This window comes from Ovis canadensis, chromosome 2 (genome assembly GCF_042477335.2).
Source record: "Ovis canadensis isolate MfBH-ARS-UI-01 breed Bighorn chromosome 2, ARS-UI_OviCan_v2, whole genome shotgun sequence".
In the NCBI taxonomy this organism is placed as follows: Eukaryota; Metazoa; Chordata; class Mammalia; order Artiodactyla; family Bovidae; genus Ovis; species Ovis canadensis.
In genome coordinates this window covers 4,382,920-4,403,380 of record NC_091246.1, presented here as the reverse complement: position 1 = coordinate 4,403,380, position 20,461 = coordinate 4,382,920, and the positions used below count along the sequence as shown (strand labels likewise).

Genomic DNA, 20,461 nt, shown 5'->3' with positions numbered 1-20,461 from the left:
TCCTACGTGCCTTGAGGCAACTAAGCCCATGCAGGTCAACGACTGATCCTGTGCTCCAGAGCCCAGGAGCTGAAACTACTGAAGCCCGTGAGCCCTACAGCCTCTGCTCCACAGCAAGAGAAGCCTGGGCACCACAAAGAAGAGTAGCCCCTGCTCACCGCAACTAGAGAGAAACCCATGCAACGGTGGAGACCCAGGCCAGCCAAAGATAAATACATAAAGAAAATTAAATTAAAAAAATAAAGAATCCCCACCCTCACAGAGGTTGTGCTCAAGCAGGGGAAGTCTGGGATTAAACAGACACCTGCAAATGTGCCAAGTGGTGGAGAAACATTGCACGCAGCATTCAGCAAGGGCGTACTGTTGACAGCGCAACTCTGTCCAGAGTGTCAGGACGAGCACCACTGAGGGGTGGAGGTCTGATCTGAAATTTAAAGGAGGAGCAGAATAACCTGGGCTAAGAGAAAAGGGGATTCTTAGAGTCTTCCTGACAGGAACATGCCTCTCTCCCTTCTTTCCTTTACTGCTATTCAAATTCTGTGTTTACACAAGGGGACGCATAACAGAATCTATTTTTATAGGATTTTGTGTGGATTCATGAGTAAATTATGTTAGGCATTTAAAGCTGTGCCTGGTACATAATAAACAGTGGTTCCATGTTAACTATTATTATCATTATTTATTGTTATAGGGACGAGTTAGGAGGGATAAGAGCTCCCTTCTCGGGACAAGCTCCTGTAATTGACCTGCCTGTAACTGACTTGGCGCACGACTGACACTCTCTCTTCCTTCCGGTCAGCCTAGGGTTGATGTTCCAGGCACACTGAATGCTCATGGCAGGTCAGTTACGCGCCTAGAAAGCCCACATGCTTCTGGTTCCTCCAAGGAACAAGCACTCTCACCGAGAGTTGGTTTTGTTTATTCCCAAGCTTGCTTATGCCAGCTGTATTTGCTACTATGAGATCACGGAATTAAAAGTCAAATAAATCAATGAAATGTGAGCTGTCTTTTTCTGTGGGAACGCATTTGGATTCTGTGGGAAAATTCTATAAAGACCAGTTGATGAGCGAACTGCCGTCAATTTAAATAAAGGAGAAGTACCTGAAAAAGATTGGGAGGGCTCATAAAAATCTACAAACATTGAGATTGCTTCTTAAGAGTCTTAAAACTACTGCTTCACTTTGAATAAACCAAAGTCGGAAATATTATACAAATGCTGGTGTGGTTTATGCAAGAAAGCCAGGAAAACGTCAAATGGAGTATACAAACTCCCTCAGAAAAGATTCTGGCACTATTTCAAAAGACAAGCCAAGAAATATATATATATCTTCAGTTAAAATACTTTATATTTATATATGTGCAGCATTATAGGAGTCCTTATTTTAACCTAACTTTCTATTAACTGAGAAATTATTAGTTTCTAAATTTGTCTGCTAAGGAGGCTTGTGCTTGACTTTTTACTATGTGCAAAAAGTGGCATATATGTTCTTCTATTGATTTTCTGCCGGTAAGTATTATTTTTATCTCTACCATATCAACGGGAAAAATGAAGCTCGGTCACCTTAATGCTGTACCAAAGTTCCACCGGCAGTAAGTGGCAGTCCACACTTGGCCCGTCAGATTGCACTGAGTCTTAAGTATCTGAAATTCCACTGCCTCTCTACTACATTATTACATTTTGTTGTGCTCATGGCTTATTTTCTCTGATGGAAAGATCTGTTTCTTAGAAGCAGAAGTGGTGTCTTCATCAAAAATCTAGCATCTACTATGACTGTGCTTTTGATTATATTAACATCATATCTGTGTATTTCCTTATGAAAAGTTTTCACATATATCATATAAATTGACTGAGACATCAACTCCACAGGGCAGCTTTTCTTATCATCTTGATCATACAGATGAGGAAACATAGGGCTTAGGTAGGTTCAGAGATTTTCTGAAGTCACATAATCTAATAACTGGGAGAGCAGGGACTGTCAGTCTAATAAACTGCCACTGACTTCAGCTCAATAAAAGACAAGAAGTCACATCTCTCTGCCCCCCGGCAGGAGTCTATGAGATTAAATCCAGAGGCAAGTAAGTATAGGTTCAGAGAGAAGAAGCAAAATCAGCGTGGATACTGAGGGTCCTATAACAGAGAGAACGATTATCTCAGTAGCTGGAATCTTTCCGTAGACACCAATTAAACACCGCATGGAGGAGGAAGTTCGTTAAAAGCTGACATGGGCTCAGAAGCTATGGCCCCGGGACTGAAGCCTGAGGTGGATGCCCCCAAGAGATGTTCATCTCAACAATGTGTAATTACATTGTGCTTGGCGAGAGCCTGGACTGCTGGGTCAAGGCCACGTGAATCTGAGAAGTAAAAATAAATCAAGGACCAGGAGTCATTGTAAAATGCCAATAATTATATTGCCTGCCCTCAAGTTCAAGTTCGTGAATCTCCTCTGTCTTAGTGTACTGTAACCTCTACAAAAATCAGGACACCCTGTCCTGATCGCACTGCCCTAGTCAGTACTAGAAATTTCTCTCCATCTGACGAAGTTAACAAACTCTGGGAAGTATTTATTTTTGTCTGCCCCCACCCCCCTTTTTTTCCCCTCACTAGGGCGCATTTCCCAAAGTAAGGGACTTAACAACAGAGACTTGCAGAATTTGGATACAGGTCAATTAAAGACAACCTTCATTTGCAGTTGCCATTTTCCTGCCTGGACTGTCACGGTCTGAGGGCCTGAATTTTCATCATGCTCTGTTCACACATTCCCGGAATGATCTTGGACAAGTCACTTCGCTCCCTTTGGCCTTAGTGACTTTCTTATGAATGATGAAGACAATCTAACCACATACAATGTAATGTGTGAAAAATCTGTATTCATATGGCGTGCTTGTGTGCTATGTCACTTCAGTCATGCTCAACTCTTTGTGACCCCGTGGACTGTAGCCCCCCAGGCTCCTCTGCCCATGGGATTCTCCAGACAAGAATACTGGAGTGGGTTGCTGTTTCCTTCTCCAGGGAATCTTCCCCACCCAGGGATCGAACCCTGTGTCTCTTGGATTGGCAGGTGGATTCTTTATCATTAGTGCCACCTGGGAAGCCCATTTATATGGCAGTGGGATACAACTGCAAAATACTGTGTCGACATGTTTTGGGGACCCTGTTCCACGTAAAAAGTAGTTTGTGTATTCATTGAGCACAGTTTTTGAATAGCTCCTGTGTGTCAATTACTATGCTAGGAAGGCATGCTGCTGCTGCTGCTGCTAAGTCACGTCAGTCGTGTCCGACTCTCTGCAACCCCATAGACAGCAGCCCACCAGGCTCCTCCATCCCTGGGATTCTCCAGGTAAGAACACTGGAGTGGGTTGCCATTTCCTTCTCAAAAGTACGCTGCTGAAGTGATTAACAACCTGGGTCCAGATGCATATGTGGAGCTGCCAGCCTTATAGGAGAGACAGGTGTTAATAAAAGGATAAAAAAAGGTATAGTGGTAAAGTGAGTTTGGGGCTCATTTGGGATATCCGACTGCTAAGGAAGCATCTAAAGTAAGCCCCAACACAGCCTTTCAATGCAAAGAACACAGGCTTTTGAGCTGAGACCTGCAGGGTGCATAGATACTACTGCAGGTCAGGAAGGAAGAAGGCACCTTCCAGGCAGAGGGAACCGCCTGTGTGAAGCCTCTGAGGTGGGAGAGGGTGCACAGCCAGGGCTTAGCTGAGTGAGGCGAGAAGGGGTGTGAAACACGGAGCAAGAGGCAGGCAGGACCAGACCACAGCACACTTGCAGGTCATCTTCAGAGTCTGCTCGTAAGAGCAGTGATTGGTCACCACAGGTTCTAAGCAGGGATGTGGCAAGATCAAATTTTCCTAAGTAACAATTCTGACTTCCTTCTGGAATAAAGACTGGACAGTGATCTGAGTAGATCTGGGGAGGCTCTGCCAAAAGGCTATTGTCATCTGAGGCAAAAGAAGATCTTGGTTTGAACTGTAGGCTTCTCATGAGACATGGCCAGTTAGGATCATCAGAAGGCAGTACGGCTCACAGAGTCAATTACCGTTCTTCTATCAATATTTTGGAGTTGAACAGTTACTCTCTCATTCTGTGGGAGTGGTATTTCTCCTAGGAGTTACGAAAGGCCTCAGAGAGCACCAGCTGTTTTCAAATTGTTTTAGCAAAAATAAAAAATCACCTTATTTTCCCAAATGAGTTTTAATGAGAATTCCCATAAAGAAAATGGATAAAGAGCTGTTCTGGGTAAAGGTGAGGTGTGAAGTGTTCTTTATTCAGGCTCTACCCATCCCTGCAAGGCTGGGTTTTTTTGCTCTCAATGTTCTCAGCCTGGAATATACACTGGACTTACAGGCTCACACAGGGCCCGGGCCAGGATACGAACTCAGGTCTTCTGGTTCAAACAAGTGTCTTTTTCAAAAGCACATCCTGAGGCTAGATAATGACGCTAAGAAGACAAGGACCCCGTTGCAATGACCTTTAAGTGCCTCCCAGTGTCTGGCATAAGGCGGGAGATCGGGGAGTCAGTAAACACTTACGGAATTGCACAGAAACCAGCAGAATTCATTGCTCAAGTTGAGTTTATGCTTTTCTTTTTTCTCTCCCTTCCTCTTTTTATTCCTCCCTCCCCCTCTCTTTTCCGTTCTCCCTCCCTCCCTGCTTCCTTCCCTCCTCTGGAATGAGAGGTGTTTTCCACCACACCGCAGTTAGCAGTGCAGGCAGGGGATCATCTCGTCTCAGGAGCAGACAGAATAGCATAGACGTTATACGAAAGGGCTCTGTCTGGGTTTGGATCCTGCCTCTTACTTGTTATGTAAACTTCATAGAGATTATGAAGCAGGCCAGTTAACATCTCTATGTCTTAACATTCTCCATTCATAAAATGGGATGACTCGGCACTGCCAGTGAGCTGTCCTGATGATTAAATGAGGTGGAAGTGTGCAGGACAGCGGAAATGCCTGAAAGTGGCCAGAGTGAAAGTCGCTCAGCCGTGTCTGGCTCTTTGCGACCCCATGGACTGTACAGTCCACGGAATTCTCCAGGGCAGAAAACTGGAGTGGGTGCCCTTTCCCTTCTCCACGGGATCTTCCCAACCCAGGGATCAAACCCAGGTCTCCCACATAGCAGGTGGATTCGTTACCAGCTGAGCCACAAGGCAAGCCCAGGAATAGTGAAGTGGGTAGCCTATCCCTTCTCCAGGGGATCTTCACGACCCAGGAATTGAATTGGAGTCTCCTGCATTGCAGGTGGGTTCATTACCAAGTGAGCTATCAGGGAAGCCCCCTGAAAGTGTTGCCTTCAACCTAAACTCAGTCCCATTCTCTTCCTGATGAATTTAATTTCAAGTTCACCCCGCTTGTGGAGCCCCCTCTCACAGAGTACTCAGATTTTACAAAGTGCTGCCAGACACACCATCTCAGGTGAGCCAGATAAAGCCCTCAGAAGCAGCAGGAGGAAATGATTACGTCTGTTTTACAGAGGAGAAAACCAAGGTTCAAAAAGTCTAGCTACAGTAGTGACCAAACTCAAAGCCCACTTCCCAGTCTGTTCTCCCTTTTAACTGCACAACATAAGGGTCTCCTGGTAGCGAGACAATCCACAGGGACCTCCGCGTGGGTCCTGCCTTTCTTAGACATGCCCAGCTGCAGTACTGTGGTCTGACTGTAGGCGAGGTCCTGCACAGGCAGAAAGAAATTCACACACTGTCCCTGGGGCCTACCACATCACCTAATACACGCTGGGAACCCTACAGGTATTTGGTGAGGTGCCGAATTCCTTGTTGGCAGGTGTGGCCTGGAATTAGTCCTGTGGCCCTCAACTGGATTGGCAGTGATCCTGAGAGAGGGGCGTCTTGCTTATCTTAGAGCTCACCCAGGCTGAGTTCTCTGGAAACACTGGCTGCATTGACCTGCCCTGAACCTGACCTCCTCTCTCTACTTAGAGATGAGTCTGCCCTGTCTGCCTGGCCTCCAGAGCTGGTTCAGGGTTCCAGGACTGGGGCCATTTCCTGAATCTCTGTTCCTGGTCTACCACCACCCCCATGACCTTGATGACCAACCCTGCCTTTAACACCATCATGCATTCACACCCAAGTGCCCCGAGCAGGCAGAGCCGTCTCTCCTGCTTCTGCTCACTGCCTGGAGCCTGCACCAGCCTCCTGACCACCAGCCACCAGCGCCACCCATGGGGTCAGCAAGGCCATTCCAATCCTGCCACTAATCTGCCCTGTGACCTCGGACAAGCCAATTCCATCTCTGCCTCATCAGTTTCCTCATCTATAAAACAAATCCAATTGCATCAGCTTCATAGAGATTGTGTGAGGATTAGATGAAAAAAATATATATGCCATCATTATCATCAACACTCAGACTCACTGGCTGCTACTGTGGGCTAAGCAATTTATATGCAAAAATCAGTGCCTGGTAAAAACAGACCACCTGATACGAACAGCCAACTCATTGGAAAAGACCCTGACGCTGGGAAAGATTGAGGGCAGAAGGAAAAGGGGCTGACAGAGGACGAGATGGTTGGATGACATCACTGACTCAAAGGACATGAATTTGAGCAAACTCTGGGAGATAGTGAAGGACAAGGAAGCCTGGTGTGCTGCAGTCCATAGGGTTGCAAAGAGTCAGACAGAACTTAGTGCCTGAACAACATGTATGAAATTTTTTCCATGTGTTAGGCCCTGTTCTAAACATTTTATGTGGGTTCAAGCATTTAATCCTCAAGACAGCCCTATGTATTGCACTGTTATTCGCTTCATTTTGGAGATGAGAAAACTGAAGCTCAAAGGTGGTGCTAACTCCCCCAGGGTTACAAACTGAGAAGGGGATAAAGCTGGGATTCGAACCCAGGCAATCTGACACTAGCTTTAGTGAGCTGTACTGCTTGTTATAATAGATGTTCAATAGGTGTCTGTTATTGTTTTGTGATTTTTATTATTATTATCATTCATCTTATTTGCCCTATATACAGAAGAGCCACCTCTAGCTCCAACTGTACTCCATTTACCCTGTGGTACTTAATCTTCAAAAAGGATTCCCTCTGCACCCCCACCCCCACGCCACATCTCCCAATAGTCACACCCTTGAATCTCCGCTGGGCTTTTGGCTGAGAGAATATGGTAGAAGGGATATTCTCTGACTTTAAAAGCTAAGCTGTAAGAAGACTTAAAATTTCGTTTTAGTCTCAGGAGACTGCCATGTTTCAAGAAGCCCAGGCCGCGTGAAGCAGGCACGGGGGAGGCCAGTATCCCCAGCCACCTCTGGGAGTGAGCCATCATGGACGTCCAGTCCAGTCAAGCCCCCTGGTGACCCCAGCCCCAGCCAATCTGAGGGAGCCCCGGCTTCACCCAGTCAGTCTACAGAATCCTGAGAGTTTATAGCAAGTGTTGCTTTGAACCAAGAAGTCTTGAGTGACTTGTTTGGCAGCAGTTGATAACCAGGATACTCCTGGCAACAACTGATAACCAAAATCCTTCCAGTCCAGTATCAAGGTTCCAACATGCCTTGAAACCAAGCTCCAGTTATCTAGATTTGACTTCCCACTAAGTTTTCAAGGCAAACACCTCTTTGAAGAACAATAAAATAACCTTTATTGCCCTTGGGTGTGTTATTACACTGTGTGTGCCTCGGTTCCCTTATCTGTAGAACAGAAATGGTAAGAGGAGCTAGTTCACAACATTGCAGTGAGGGCAACAGGAGCTAATTCACAGGAGACACTCAGAACTGTGCCTGGCCGTTAGAATCCATCTACAGGTATCCCCTGCTTTTCGAAAGTTTGCTTTATGCCACTGCACTTTGTATTAATAATAAAGACCTACAAAATACCTAACCAAAAGAAACCCCAAGATTTTAGCTTTCTTGAAAAAAGGTAACTGCGTCCTTGCTTTATGCCATTTGAGCTTATGAAAGGTTTCATGGAAACACTCTACTTTCAGATAGAGGGGGGAACCTGTACTAAGTGACACCTCTCTATTAACTGAGACAGGCTTTTTTAATTTTAAAATCGTAATCCTCATACTTAACCTGAAGGCTAGTGGAACTACCGACTGTTCCAAATGAGCTGCAGGGAGTTGCTTATAGAGCCTCGTGGCTATAAAGGGGGTCAGGGTCTGGGCCCAGTCTATGCTCTTTCCCTCTCCCCACTCCACCCCCGCCTCAACACCGTCACCCGCCCTTCCTGACACAAGGGAGAGCATCAGCTTGTAGACTCAGCGCCCATGGAGCCCAGGACACCGACAAATCACAGCAGAGCAAGTGCCTCATTAGCCAATTCCAGCTTGATCGGCTCAGGTGGCCCAGGGTCCCCAGTGTCAACACCTCTGCCTGACACAGCTGCATGGCGGGGAGGTGCCCTGCCTGCTCATGAAAGCCTCCGGTTCACATGGCAGGAAGCAAGGAGGCCCAGCTCTCCTAAGAGGGCGTCGGACGAGTCAGCACAGTGCACACGTGTGTGGCCCTGCTCCCCAGTCTCCAGAGACCAAAATGCGCCATGTGAACAGAACTGAGCAACTTGCCAACATGGAACCCAGGGGTCCTCTCCAGATGTGTGCAGGAGGGAGGTTCTGGTTCAGGAGGAGAGATGGCAACACGGAGCGTTCTTTCTTTGCAGGTCCAACTGGTGGGAGGACACTTCTAGCTGTCTATGCCTGTGGTCTTGCAGAGAAGAGCACGTTATACATATGGACATCCTCACTCAGAGCAGAGAAGCGACCTGCTCAAGGTCACAGAGCTTGCCGAGGGTAGGGTGTGCTCTCATCCAGGCCCCCGATTCTGCCCCGCTTCCCTCCCCTCTAAGGCCTGCCCAGTCCTCTCTCCTCTGGACGCTCCCCACCGACCCGAGCCTTCCCTGGACCCCAGTGCCTGCTGTGCTCTACACTCTGTGCTCTGGACACACTGCTCGCCTTTGATCATGTGTCTTCCCCACATCTTGGGGCTTTCGGACTTACCACTTCATCCGCTAGACTGAAAACCAGCAAAACTGACACCTCCTACATTTGTTTAAAGTCTGGTACCGTTAAATGTTACTCTTTCGCCCCGAGGTGCAGCCAGTGTGGTCCACCTGGGGACGCACCATTCCATCATTTAGGGACCTGGTCAAAAGCCACGTCTTGCAGGGTCTAGGCTCAGTTATATCACCCCAAATCCATACATTCAAGTCCTCACCCCAGTATCTCTGAATGCGATTCTGGAGATAAGATTGTTAAAGAGGTAATTAAGTTAAAATGAAGTCACTGAGATGAGCAGTAAGCCAACAGGTCCGGTGTCCTTATAAGAAAGGAGGCTTAGGACACAGACACTCAGAGACAGAAAACCCGTGGAGACAGAGGGCGAAGATGCCAGCTACGAGCCAAGGAGAGAAGCCTCGGGAGAAGCCACCCGCGCCCATCTCAGGCTTCTAGCCACCAGAACTGGGAGAAAGCGCATTTCTGTTGTTTAAACCACTCTGTCCGTGGCACTTTGCTAGGTGTTCCTAGCAAGTTAATACCTGTGGGGAGCACTTCCTGATTGCCAACAGAACCCCTTCCTCACTCCCCCGCTAAGAGAGCTCTTTCATGACACTGTTACGTTTCTGAGTCTCCCCAGTGCCTGAGGCAGCTCACAGATGCTGGGTGGGTCTAAACAGAATCCACGCCACACCTTCACTCATGGTGGCAGTTCGGGGCTTCGTGGCAGATAACAAGGGGCCCCTTTCCTAGTCCCTCCTTCTGCAGCATTTCATCAAGTAAGCCACTGCTGGCTGAAATCCCATTTGTTTCACAAAATCAGGATCGCAAGCTAGATGCAGAGCAAAGTTGGGGGCAATGGGGAGGGCAGAGATGAGCCCGGACGAGAGTACAAGGAAACTGGGATCCAAAGAGTCGGCCGCGACTGAGCGTGCACGCACGCACACTGGCATAGAATCTGCTAAGTGAAGGTGACCGAGCCCCAGTCTTTTAAAGGGAGGATCAGGGACCAAAGCTGAACGTGGAACCCGCAGATATGAAACAGATGAAAGCATCGTTGCTCTGGCAGGAGCAGGGTGGAGAGACCCCCAAGCCTGCCTTCTTGCTCTCCCATGACGCCTGCATGAAAACCCTGGAGACACCAATACAGAAAAACCCCTGATGTAGCTCATAAGTGCCCTGGGAGAGCAGAGTCTAAGAGACTTGGATTTGAATTCTGAATTTGAATCCTCCCAAGAGAGTAGATAAACCCTAGGTGCTGGGAGGGCATGAGCCCTGTGAGTCTTGCTCATCCCCATCTTCTCCATCATCCACCAGAATACCTGGTACGTGGAGAGCAGGGCTGGTGAGGTGCTGAGGCCAGCAAGACAGGTGGGCATTTGAGGAGGCACTCCCTCCCACTGAGGACCCTGCCCCTGCGTGACTGGCGACGGAGTGCTCCCTTAAAGTTCTCAGGGTAGGTGCCTCCTTTGCTTCACTCTACTCCAGGCCCTGATCAGAGGCCCTCAATCAGTAAGTTGTTTGATTCATTCACTAACCTCGTTTCTTCACTACTAAGATGAGGATGCTAAAAACGGCTTTGCCAAGTAATCTTAAAGTTAGCTAATACATTTAAGCAACCAGAATAATGTCACATAGCAGTCAGTGCTATTGCTAATTTCCTTCCTCAGTGAGACGGATCAGACAACACATACGCTGAACGTTCAGGGCATTTTCCGGAAAAGGTCAGAAACCCAGGGCCTCCAGAGCCAGTGGGGAGAAGCCTGAGAAACCGCGGTTCTGGACCCTGCAAGGCCGTGTGTTCCAAGAGCATCCTCTGCACTGCGCCCGCCTCTGTTCCAGGTCTGAGCCTGCAGGGGCAGCGGGTGGGCCAGCACTCACCTCTCTCTGGGCAGCTGGTGGCTGGGGTTGTGGCGGCAGCGGACACTGAGGCCGAAGAGCTTGCGGGCGGTGCGCCGGATCTTCTGCCTCTGGGCCTCCGTGGCGCTCTGCAGGAGCTTGTAGCGGTTCTGCAGGTCCCAGTCGTTGCCCCAGTGCTGGTGGATGCTCCCGATGGTCAGGAAGTGGTTGCTAGGGAGACGCTTCATGAACGATTTAAATTCATCTAGCAAGAGACAAAGGCCAAGGAGACGGGCTGAGCGTGACGTTCCCCATCGGAGGCTGCCTCAAATGCTCAGCCCTACCCACCAGTAAACAGGTCCACACTAAAGCCACTCCTTGGCGCACTCTAAACATGGCACCAGCCTGCTCTGCTCCTGGCAGGTAGTGAAGAGGCCACTGCACTTTCAACAATGTGTCTTTTACCAGTACTTCGCTGCATCCCGTATCCTTACTTCAGACAAGGCTGCCCGAACTTCTATCATTTGAATGCCAGCTTTAACAGTATTCACGTATCACTTGTACTTATATCTTAGTTAATATTTTCTTTGAAGTAATTAAACCACATTTTTACCCAGTTGACAAAGGAAATCACTATAACATGCATTTGGTAGGATGGGAGCTATAGAAATAGGCTGTAAAAATAAATAGGATAAAAATGATATGAACAAATTCCAGCCAAACTCTGTGGCCTGCTGGATGACTGAAACCCATGCCTGGTCTCAATCTGAAATTTAGGGAAGTAGCAAGTGATAGTGTGGAAGGATATCAGCAGCAACCGAAACATTCTGTGATGTAATCTGGGACGGGGAACTGACACGGATTCCCGCCCCTCTGAGTCCCGCTGTCACTGGAAGCTGTATGTGTGGACGGCCTCTCCTCAAGTCGCAGTTTGGGAAACTCCAGCTTAAGAGATGGGGACACACTCTTGGGTCTCCTGGGCTCCTGCCTCAGTTTGGGATGCTCAGCGTGTCAGCATGAGCCACAGGTGACACCGCCTTAGGAATGATCTGGGTCAGATTTCTTGTTCTACATTTGGAAACACTGAAGCCTCCAGTGGGAAAATGATTTTCTGAAGGCAGAATAGTCCAGGGGTAACAAGAGGAAGGATTAAAACATGAGCTGTTGTTTTCTGATCTAATACTTACCCTCACCCACCCCCCAGTATTGGGAATCTTAATGAATTAAGGGGTTAACTATTTTGCAGGAAAAAAGCCTAACTAGTCAGAATATCTATCAATTATATCTATCTATATCTGAACCTTAATACTTTCACTTTATGTTATAAGCCCTACACAAAGGACTTTCCTGGCGGTCTAGTGGTTAGCACTCCATGCTTTAACACAGGGGACATGAGTTCGCTTGCTGGTAGGGTTACTAAGATCCCACCTGCTACATAGTCAAAGAAAGAAAAAAAACACAACCTACAAGGAAATTTCAGGTATATTAGGCATTCATTAAAAAAAAAGCCTTCAGAGCTTTCAGTAAGCCCCAAGCTCAGTCTTCAACACTTAACACACATGACTGATTTTTATAGCAAACGTATGAGATGGACGCTTTAGTGCCCTTCTTTTACAGAAACTGGGACACAGAGGAGTTAATTAACTTGCCAAGGTCACACAGCCAGTAAATGGTAGAATCGGAACCCTGGATGGCTGCAAATCATGTACTCTTACTCAGCATATTTACTTACTCTCAACACATGAACAGGACCAGAGAATTGCGAGCCAAAACCAGGTCTTTTTAATAAATTTTATATTAAGGTTCTAAAACCAGGAGTCTGTGACTCCTAGAAGACCTCAGCACCTCATTACAGACAGTCAGACATGCAGGAGTTCAAGCTGATTCTTAAACTGACGGCTGCATAACCATGATTGTTATACAATTGCTATTCAACGCCTCAGTTTTCCCATCTGTCAATAACAGCATCTAATCCAAATCTTCAGAGAGTGACATAGGACAGCATCTGCCTCGTTCTCAAAATCCAGAAAGTGCTGAGTGGACGGTTGTGTAAGACGGGAAGGATGACTGCACTGATAAATGTATTCAGCGAGCCGGCTGGAGACAGGGGACTGGCCCTGATGACTTTGGTGCTTTGACCAGTCCAGCTCTCCCCTCAATGCAGCTTACTTTGTAAAGGGCTCTGTTGACCTTGGGGATAGCAGTCCTTTCAACGAACCAGAATTTGGGTCAGATAGGAACATCTAAACAAGCTTCTGGTCACTAGGGGAGAAGAGGCGTGGCAGTAAACTGGGAGACTGGGACTCACATAGCCACACAGCTGTTTATAAAATGGGCAGCTAAGAAGACCCTGCTAAATACAAACGGCACAGAGAGCCCTGCTAATGGCCTATATGGGAAAAGAGTCTGAAAAAGAGAGGACATATGTACAGGCATAACTGATTCACTTTGTATACCTGAAATTAATGCAACGTTGTAAATCAACTATACTTCACTAAAAATATTTTTTTTTTAGTGAAAATGATTTAATTTCTTGACTAAAACTCCCAATCAAGGAGGCGTTGCTATTTAGTCATTAGGTCGACCCCAGGGACTAGATCCCTCTAGGCTTCTCTGTCCGTGGCATTTTCCAGGCAAGTGTGCTGGAATGGGTAGCCATTTCCTCTTCCAGGCAATTCTCCTGACCCAGGGATCGAACCTGAGTCTCCTGCATGGGCAGGATGATTCTGTACCACTGAGCCAGCAGGGAAGCCCAAAGGAGGCACAGACCCCTGTTTACGTGTATAAACTAGGTCCTATTTGACCACTAACACTCCAGCCATGAAGGAATCAATGGCTTTGACCTTTGACCAGGTATTAATCCCTCCAAATGACCTGGTCCTGAGTCACTAAGGTTATGGGTTGCAAAGGAAAGGAGGAAAATACACAGGTACAAGCCATATATACGTGCAGATGGATGGGTTTGTCTTCATAGGCACAAACATTTCAAAATGGGTAAGTGCAGGATATCTGGGGGAAAATGTGCTTTTGTGGAGACAGACTGTGTCTGCAGCGTCTCCGCTTTCTGCATTTCCTCCCCCCGCCTACCCGCCCACCCCCACTACGCGGCTTCTCTTCCCTGGGAGAAAGGGTCCTATGCTAGGCATCCCTGCTACATGTGCACACAGCCGACACCCACCTCTGCTGTTTAGCAATCAGTAGAATCTCTTTGCAAAAGCATTTTATCAAATGCTTCTTTTATTTTTTTTTTTGAGGCCAAATACTCTTCATAACATATTTCCTTCATGAAGCCCTCCTCTTTCAGAGATTCCCGGGATTTTAAATGGACAAATGGGTACATCACAGCTCCACTGGGTGACCCCATAAGGACAGATGCTTTCTACGCTCCCAGAGCTGGAGCAGGGCTCAGAGTTCATGGAAACCAGTGGTTTTCAAACCCAGCGCTCTACGGCTCAGCTTTTATCTGTGGTACACAGTGGCTTCAAGGTATGATTTTATTTGATCAAAGGGTTTCTTGGAAAAAGATTTAAATAAATCCAAATATTAAAACAAAAACATGTCCTCTCATTTATCAGATGAGTGAACTGAGGCCTGGTCGGGTGGTTGGGTGGGAAAAGTAGAATTAATCAGTTACAGAAGCTGCTGTGAGCACTGGATTTGGAATCAGGGGTTCCATTTCCAATGCTGTCACTTACTGACTCTCTGGCCCTGGGGAGACACTGGCGCTTGGCACCCTCCCTCCTCTAGAACACGGTAATATCACTACATACTTCAGCGCAGTTTATAACAGATTTAAGGAATATAAAGTTGTGTTAAAAATAGAAATGCTCTATACATATGTCCATTTATTTAACACATCTCTGAGAACATATTAAATGCCAGATATCCACTTGGCATCTCTATTGGAAGTCTCAAGGGTTCCCAAGTTTTTCACGTCCAAAACTCAGTACACAGTCTTCTTTCTAAACCTTCCGGGGTATTCTAGCTCTGTGAAAGGTACCCACGTCCATCAGACTGCTTAACGAGAAGCCTAAAAGTCCTTGGCGCTCACCTGAGGACCCTTCCTCCAGCTCTCGGAGCCAGACTCCCATCAGCCCCTGCCAAGTTTTCCTCCTAAACGTCCTGGCACTGGCGTCTCTGTGCATCTCATTCTCACGGTCTGTACCGTCCTCCTATCCCACATCGCAGCCATGTCACCCCTGGGTGCCTCCCGCTGGCCGACCTGCACTCACCCTCTGAGCTCTGCGCACACTCAGATGCTGACGCTCTCCCTGGAAGGGGCCTCTCCTGACTCCCTGACCACACCACCCTCCAACAGCACGTGACCTGCTCACAGGAGCTCCTCAGTCCACATACACGAATGATTAACATGTCACCATTACCTGCATAGTGAGATGATCAATGCCTGGATGCCCCATGAACTAGAAGCTCCATGAGGCAGAAATCCAACTTTGCACCTCACCTACGTTATGGCCTGGGTGACTGTCCTCCCCTGAAATGCATTTCTCTCAACCACAAAGAGCAGGAAATGGCCAAATTACCTGAAAAGTGACTTCCAGCTATGACAGGCTGAATTCTTTGGCTATCTACATCAACATCTACACATATATGTACCTATATACATACTCATATTTGCACATATGTGTGTGTTCATTTATTTTGAGAGACACATACACACACACAGAGACACACAGACTCAGAATCAATACAACTAGCTCTGACTCCTCTCTCCAGAGGCTTCCTCTGTGCTCCGAGGCATTATTCTGTCTGTCGTCTGGGTACCACAGAAGCAATATATCACAGGACCACAAACTTGATTATGTTATTCATTATTCCACTCGGTGGAGATTTATTGAGTGCCTCTCCTTTGACAGCTACTCGAATGGCTCTGGACCCTCCCGAGTGAAAGGCTGGCGGGGAGGGCGGTCGCTGAGCGAGTTCCCCTTGGCCATCCTGATGCCCGTCAGATCCCAGGCGCGTGGGCCTCTGTGCAACAGTCCCGCGAGGCTCCCTACCTGAGTCCTCCAGGTCCTTGTAGGCGTCGGCCCACGACTTGGCCATGCTGGCCAGTGTATGCTCCACGATCTGGATGTCGGTGATGGGGCAATTGCACTGCGGGAACTCCTCGGCACACTGGCATCGGCACTGGCTGTTCTGACACACGTACTCCCCCTCGCCGTTACACATGATGTAGCTCAGGGCTGACTGGACGAACTTCTCCTGCAGATACTGAGGGAAGATGATCTGAAGACCTGGAGGAGAGCAGCGAGAGGCAGGAGATGGAAGGTTATAGAGGAGGCGTTCCATTAAGAGTTTCGCACGCAGGAATCTGAAGCTGCTAGCTTTCCCCTTGTGAGCTGGGATCAGACCAGCTCTGGGCCTGCCCAGATCTACGCAGGGCGGTGCTGGCGAAGCCTCCAGTTCCCTCGCTTCGCCTTAAACTTCTGAGTGTGATCCTGGCCACCTCTGCTCTCTCCATACGCTACTGCACGATATTAGCACTGAAGCCAGAGCCAGACCCATTAATATACCTTTTCCATTGTTGGAGAAAGCCCTTATTGAAAGCACAAGCTCACTGTTTATTTTTCCTTGTTTCCTTCATTTCTTTCCTGTTCCTTCCTTCTAATATTTATGAACCTTGTTCATGAAGCACAAGTCCTGAGCTAAGAGCTAGGTCTATAAGAGATTTAAAAAAAGACACGATCTTTGCCCTTGGGGAGTTTACAATATAATCACCAGGCACAGACAACACCCCTCATCACAACACAGCTTTATGGACCCAGGGTAGAGCTGGCCGTACGAGGCAGCTGGACAGCTGAGGCAGCATTAGCATTGCTCAAATAGCAGGGAAACCTTTGTGGAGGAAATGATACGTGGGCTGGTTGAAAAGTGACTCATGTAAAAAGAGCTACGAAGCATATTCTAAAGAGAGGGGTAGCGAGAACTAACATTTCACATGTCTGGGAGCTGCTGGGAGGGACATGAACTCGGATGGGTGGGCAGGCAGTGCTGGAGGAGAGCAGGTTTCAGAAAAGGGCAGATGCCAGAGATCAAAGGTCTTTATCGTGTGCTGAGAAGTTTGGACTTTATCCTGTGAATAATGGGATACTTTGGTAGTTTCCCCAGGTAAGAATGACATAAACAGAGTTACATAATTTAATAGGACCACTGTATCATTCACACATACACGCAATGGGATCAGGGGAGACTGGTGTCCAATTCATTTTCTCTCCTTTGCTTACAAATGAAGAAGGCAAAGCGCACTGAGAGGACATGGGCCATTCATGGTTATAAGAGGAGTTCTCCTGATCACACTGCATGGTCTTTTTTCTATGAAGTACCTGACTAAGCAGAGTCTTGATCCCGAGGACCAATGAAGGGAGAAGGGTTTATCTGGGCATGAGCAGTACTCTCGTACCCATGAAATGTCAAAAGAGCAGGCCATCTTTTGGTGGCCCCTCAAAAAAGGACAACTCTGGGCTAAATTAAGTCATTCAGGCACTTTCACCTGGGACATTTCTCTCCCCCTCATTTGGAGCTGCTGAAGGGTTTTGCCACTGATGCGTATTGGGGCAGTGGTTTTACTACCCACTGTGCTCTTCGGATTGAAATGCTCTCCTCATTCATGCTTCAGGGACACGCCTAACCCTACTCATCAGGGATCTGCCGAATAGACTCGATATTTCTCTCACTCTCGACTTCACTTTCTCTTGCTTATAAATTGTTTTAAAAACGTGAAACCCGTCATTTCAACCTATCATCATACGGCAGCTAAAAAAGGACTATTTTCAGAGGGGCCTTGTGAAAAAGAAGATGGTGTCTCCAGCATGCCTTCTGGCAGAAACCGCAGCACAGTAAAGAGCTGGGCATTGCTAGAGTCCTGACTGCCTCAGTCCTCTCAGGTTAGCTAGCCAACCTGACAAAGGCTCCACTTTCTCTTCTCTAAAATGGAGACACTTTCAGTACCTCCACTGAGGGTGACCGAGAGAGCTAAGTGACATAATTCTTGAGAATTGTCTAGAACAGTCTCTGATACATAGCAAACAACAAGTGTGCTTTATTCTCATTCTTGATGATGGTGATGCTGTCATTCCTCAGATTAAAGTTTTTTAAAGTGACCACAGAAACCTTAGGAGAGATGAAAGAACACTATAGCTGTATTTAATGAGAAGGAAAGACACCCAGAACGTAGTGTGGAGATATCTGGAGAGCTTCTACAAGAAGTGGGGTTTAGAATTCTGTGCTGTTGAACCAGCACTGACGGGAGGGCTATTTGGAATGGCAGACCCTTTGTCAATACGCACAGAAGGTGTTCTAACAGGCGGGGCTGGGCAGCCGGGGTGACGGTCCACCGCAAGGCTAGGGGAGCTCCATCCCACGAGCAAAGGGTCCAAACGAGTTTGAGCCACTGCTCACAAGGGCTCCTGTACGGAGGCGTAAGATGGAAACACGGAAAGGCAGAGCGAACCGAATCAGCAGTAAAGTCCTAGACCAAGTCTCCAGTTCTTTCAGAGTAGGCACTATTGAGTCATTTTATCCGTATCACCATTTTTTGCTTCCAAAGCAAAATTTATTTTTAGCTGATCCCAATCCCCTATAGGCATGTGAGTCTATGGACTGGGGTTAAGTTTCTGTTGCTTAAAGAAACTCTATAGACTATACTCTCAGTCCTATTTTTCTAGCTTGCTCATCATTTTCTTTCTCTCTTTTGCAGGGGATAAAATATTCTATTCTTGGTGCTGGCCCAAAAGGAACTGGGGGAGAGCATTTTTCGAAAATTGCGTCAAATCATTTTTCTGTCTGGCAAGGATACAAAAGGCAGTCTTACCTACCCCATTTAATGCAATGGAAAACAGATGAAGTTTGGGGCTGGGGGGTTTCTGGGAGCAGCTGAAACACAAAACTGGCTGCTCTTTAAAAATGGAAACCCAGAACCTGCCAAGCTGACTACGAGGCGGAATCTCCTGGGCAAATTTGAAAAGAGAATAATGAAGACACAGCAATTAAAAAGCACTTTTCTGCAAAATGTCATTACTATTTAAAGTTACATAACCATTTCTCCAGCAGCGGAGGTTCACATAGCAGTCACCACCGGAGTCGTCTCCCTGTGACCTATGTCCAACAAAGAGGCCCATTGCTGGGCGCCTCCTGCATGGGCGCCGGAGTCCTGCCTGCTTCAATGGGAGCTGTAAATAACGTGGAGGGGGATTTGGCCTGGGGATCCGCCGTGTGAAAGATATACAGCTGCCGGCTGGGGTGGTACCTCCTGTCCCCTCAATTCCCAAAGACACACACGAACAGGAAAACTGAGAAAATGAGAGAGAAAAAAAGGCCACCCTTAATGCCAAGCGTATAAATCTGGCCTCACAAAACCCAGGAAGGCAAGAGTTGAAAGTTCCATTTGCACACCAACTCACCCACGCTAAACATATGGAATCTGTTCCCCCCCAATCTCATTATACTTACAAAAAAAAAAAATCTTGTTATTCTTTAAAATGGAACACTCAGCTGTTGCAGGGAGCGGGCAATGCCGACGTGGGAACCCTCGCGGCATCTGCAGGCCCTTTTCCGATTTCTGCCCCGCCGTCCTCAGCCCCGCCTCCCACCTCACCTTCAGCGCTCTTGCCTCAGCGTATGAACTATCTTGTGCGTGCAGTCTTTGTGCGCTGGCGTGCCCTGTCTTCCCTCCGTCACACTAGACGTCTCTGACTCCTTGGCCGCCTCCTTCCCCTTCTCTGCTCTGTTTTTCAGGATGCATCGGGCGCCCCGCCCTTTCGCAGCCCCTCCTTGGCGCCGAGCTTGCTCTTTCCACCGTCTCTGCCCTTCTCTGTGCCCAGAATATTCCTCTCCCACATCTCGGCCTGGCTCCTGTGTCCTGCCATCCGATTGTGCCCAGGCCACCCACGCTAAGATGCCTCTTCTATTTTCTTCACAGAATTAGCTGCTGAATGAAATTATTGTATTCTTTTGTCTTCATTTCCTTTCCTTCTCCCCCATGAGACAGTGGGTTTCTGGGGGACAGAGGCCTGTCTGTCCATGACAGTCCCTCTGAGCTTAAGTTAAGGCCAAGCCCCGGGGAGGTTTCAGATATTCATTTGTTGAAGAACTGTCCTCTTTCTCATTTCACTTGGAAAGAGAGTTGCACCTGAGAACTCGGAGGCTGTTAGAGTTGAGGACATGTCCAGAGCTCCACACCATAGAGAAAGACTCAGGACTCTGGGAATTCCGGCTGGGTTCTGAAACACTAGCGGGTCCTTCTGTGCCTCCAGTGGGAAGGGATGCAAATGGAGACAAATGCCTGCCTTGGGGTCCCTGGGGTGCACAGAGCAGTCTCTGGGAATGTCTTGGCCTCCATGAAGTTCAGTTTTCTTGCTTGTGAAGTTAAATTCCCAATAAACACCTTCCAGGGCTACTGTGAAGAGTGAGTGAGGGGAGGCAAGGCATAAACGGCGCTCCAGCAGCATCTGACTGTCAAGGACCGACTATGTCCTCTGACCCCAGATTTCCTGTGTTGAAACCCTGACACCCGAGGCTAGGTTTAGATAAGGTCAGGAAGGTGGGGCTTCCATGATGGGGTTTGTTGTTTTTATTCAGTTGCTAAATCATGTCCAACTCTTTGTGAGCCCATGGACTGCGGGACGCCAGGTTTCCCTGTCCTTCACTATCTCCCC

The 20,461-nt window shown here is 47.8% G+C and overlaps 1 protein-coding gene across 3 annotated transcripts in view; it reads right to left on the bottom strand.

The window, feature by feature from the left end:
• The window catches only part of BRINP1 (BMP/retinoic acid inducible neural specific 1), a 198,638-nt gene that overhangs the window by 21,672 nt on the left and 156,505 nt on the right, over positions 1-20,461 (bottom strand). For all 3 annotated transcript variants that reach the window (XM_069573829.1, XM_069573831.1, XM_069573830.1), the window contains 2 exons: positions 15,806-16,042; positions 10,833-11,055 (listed from right to left, as the gene is read on the bottom strand). In XM_069573829.1, coding sequence (XP_069429930.1) covers positions 10,833-11,055; positions 15,806-16,042 — 460 coding nt within the window. The remainder of the gene's footprint in view (positions 1-10,832; positions 11,056-15,805; positions 16,043-20,461) is intronic.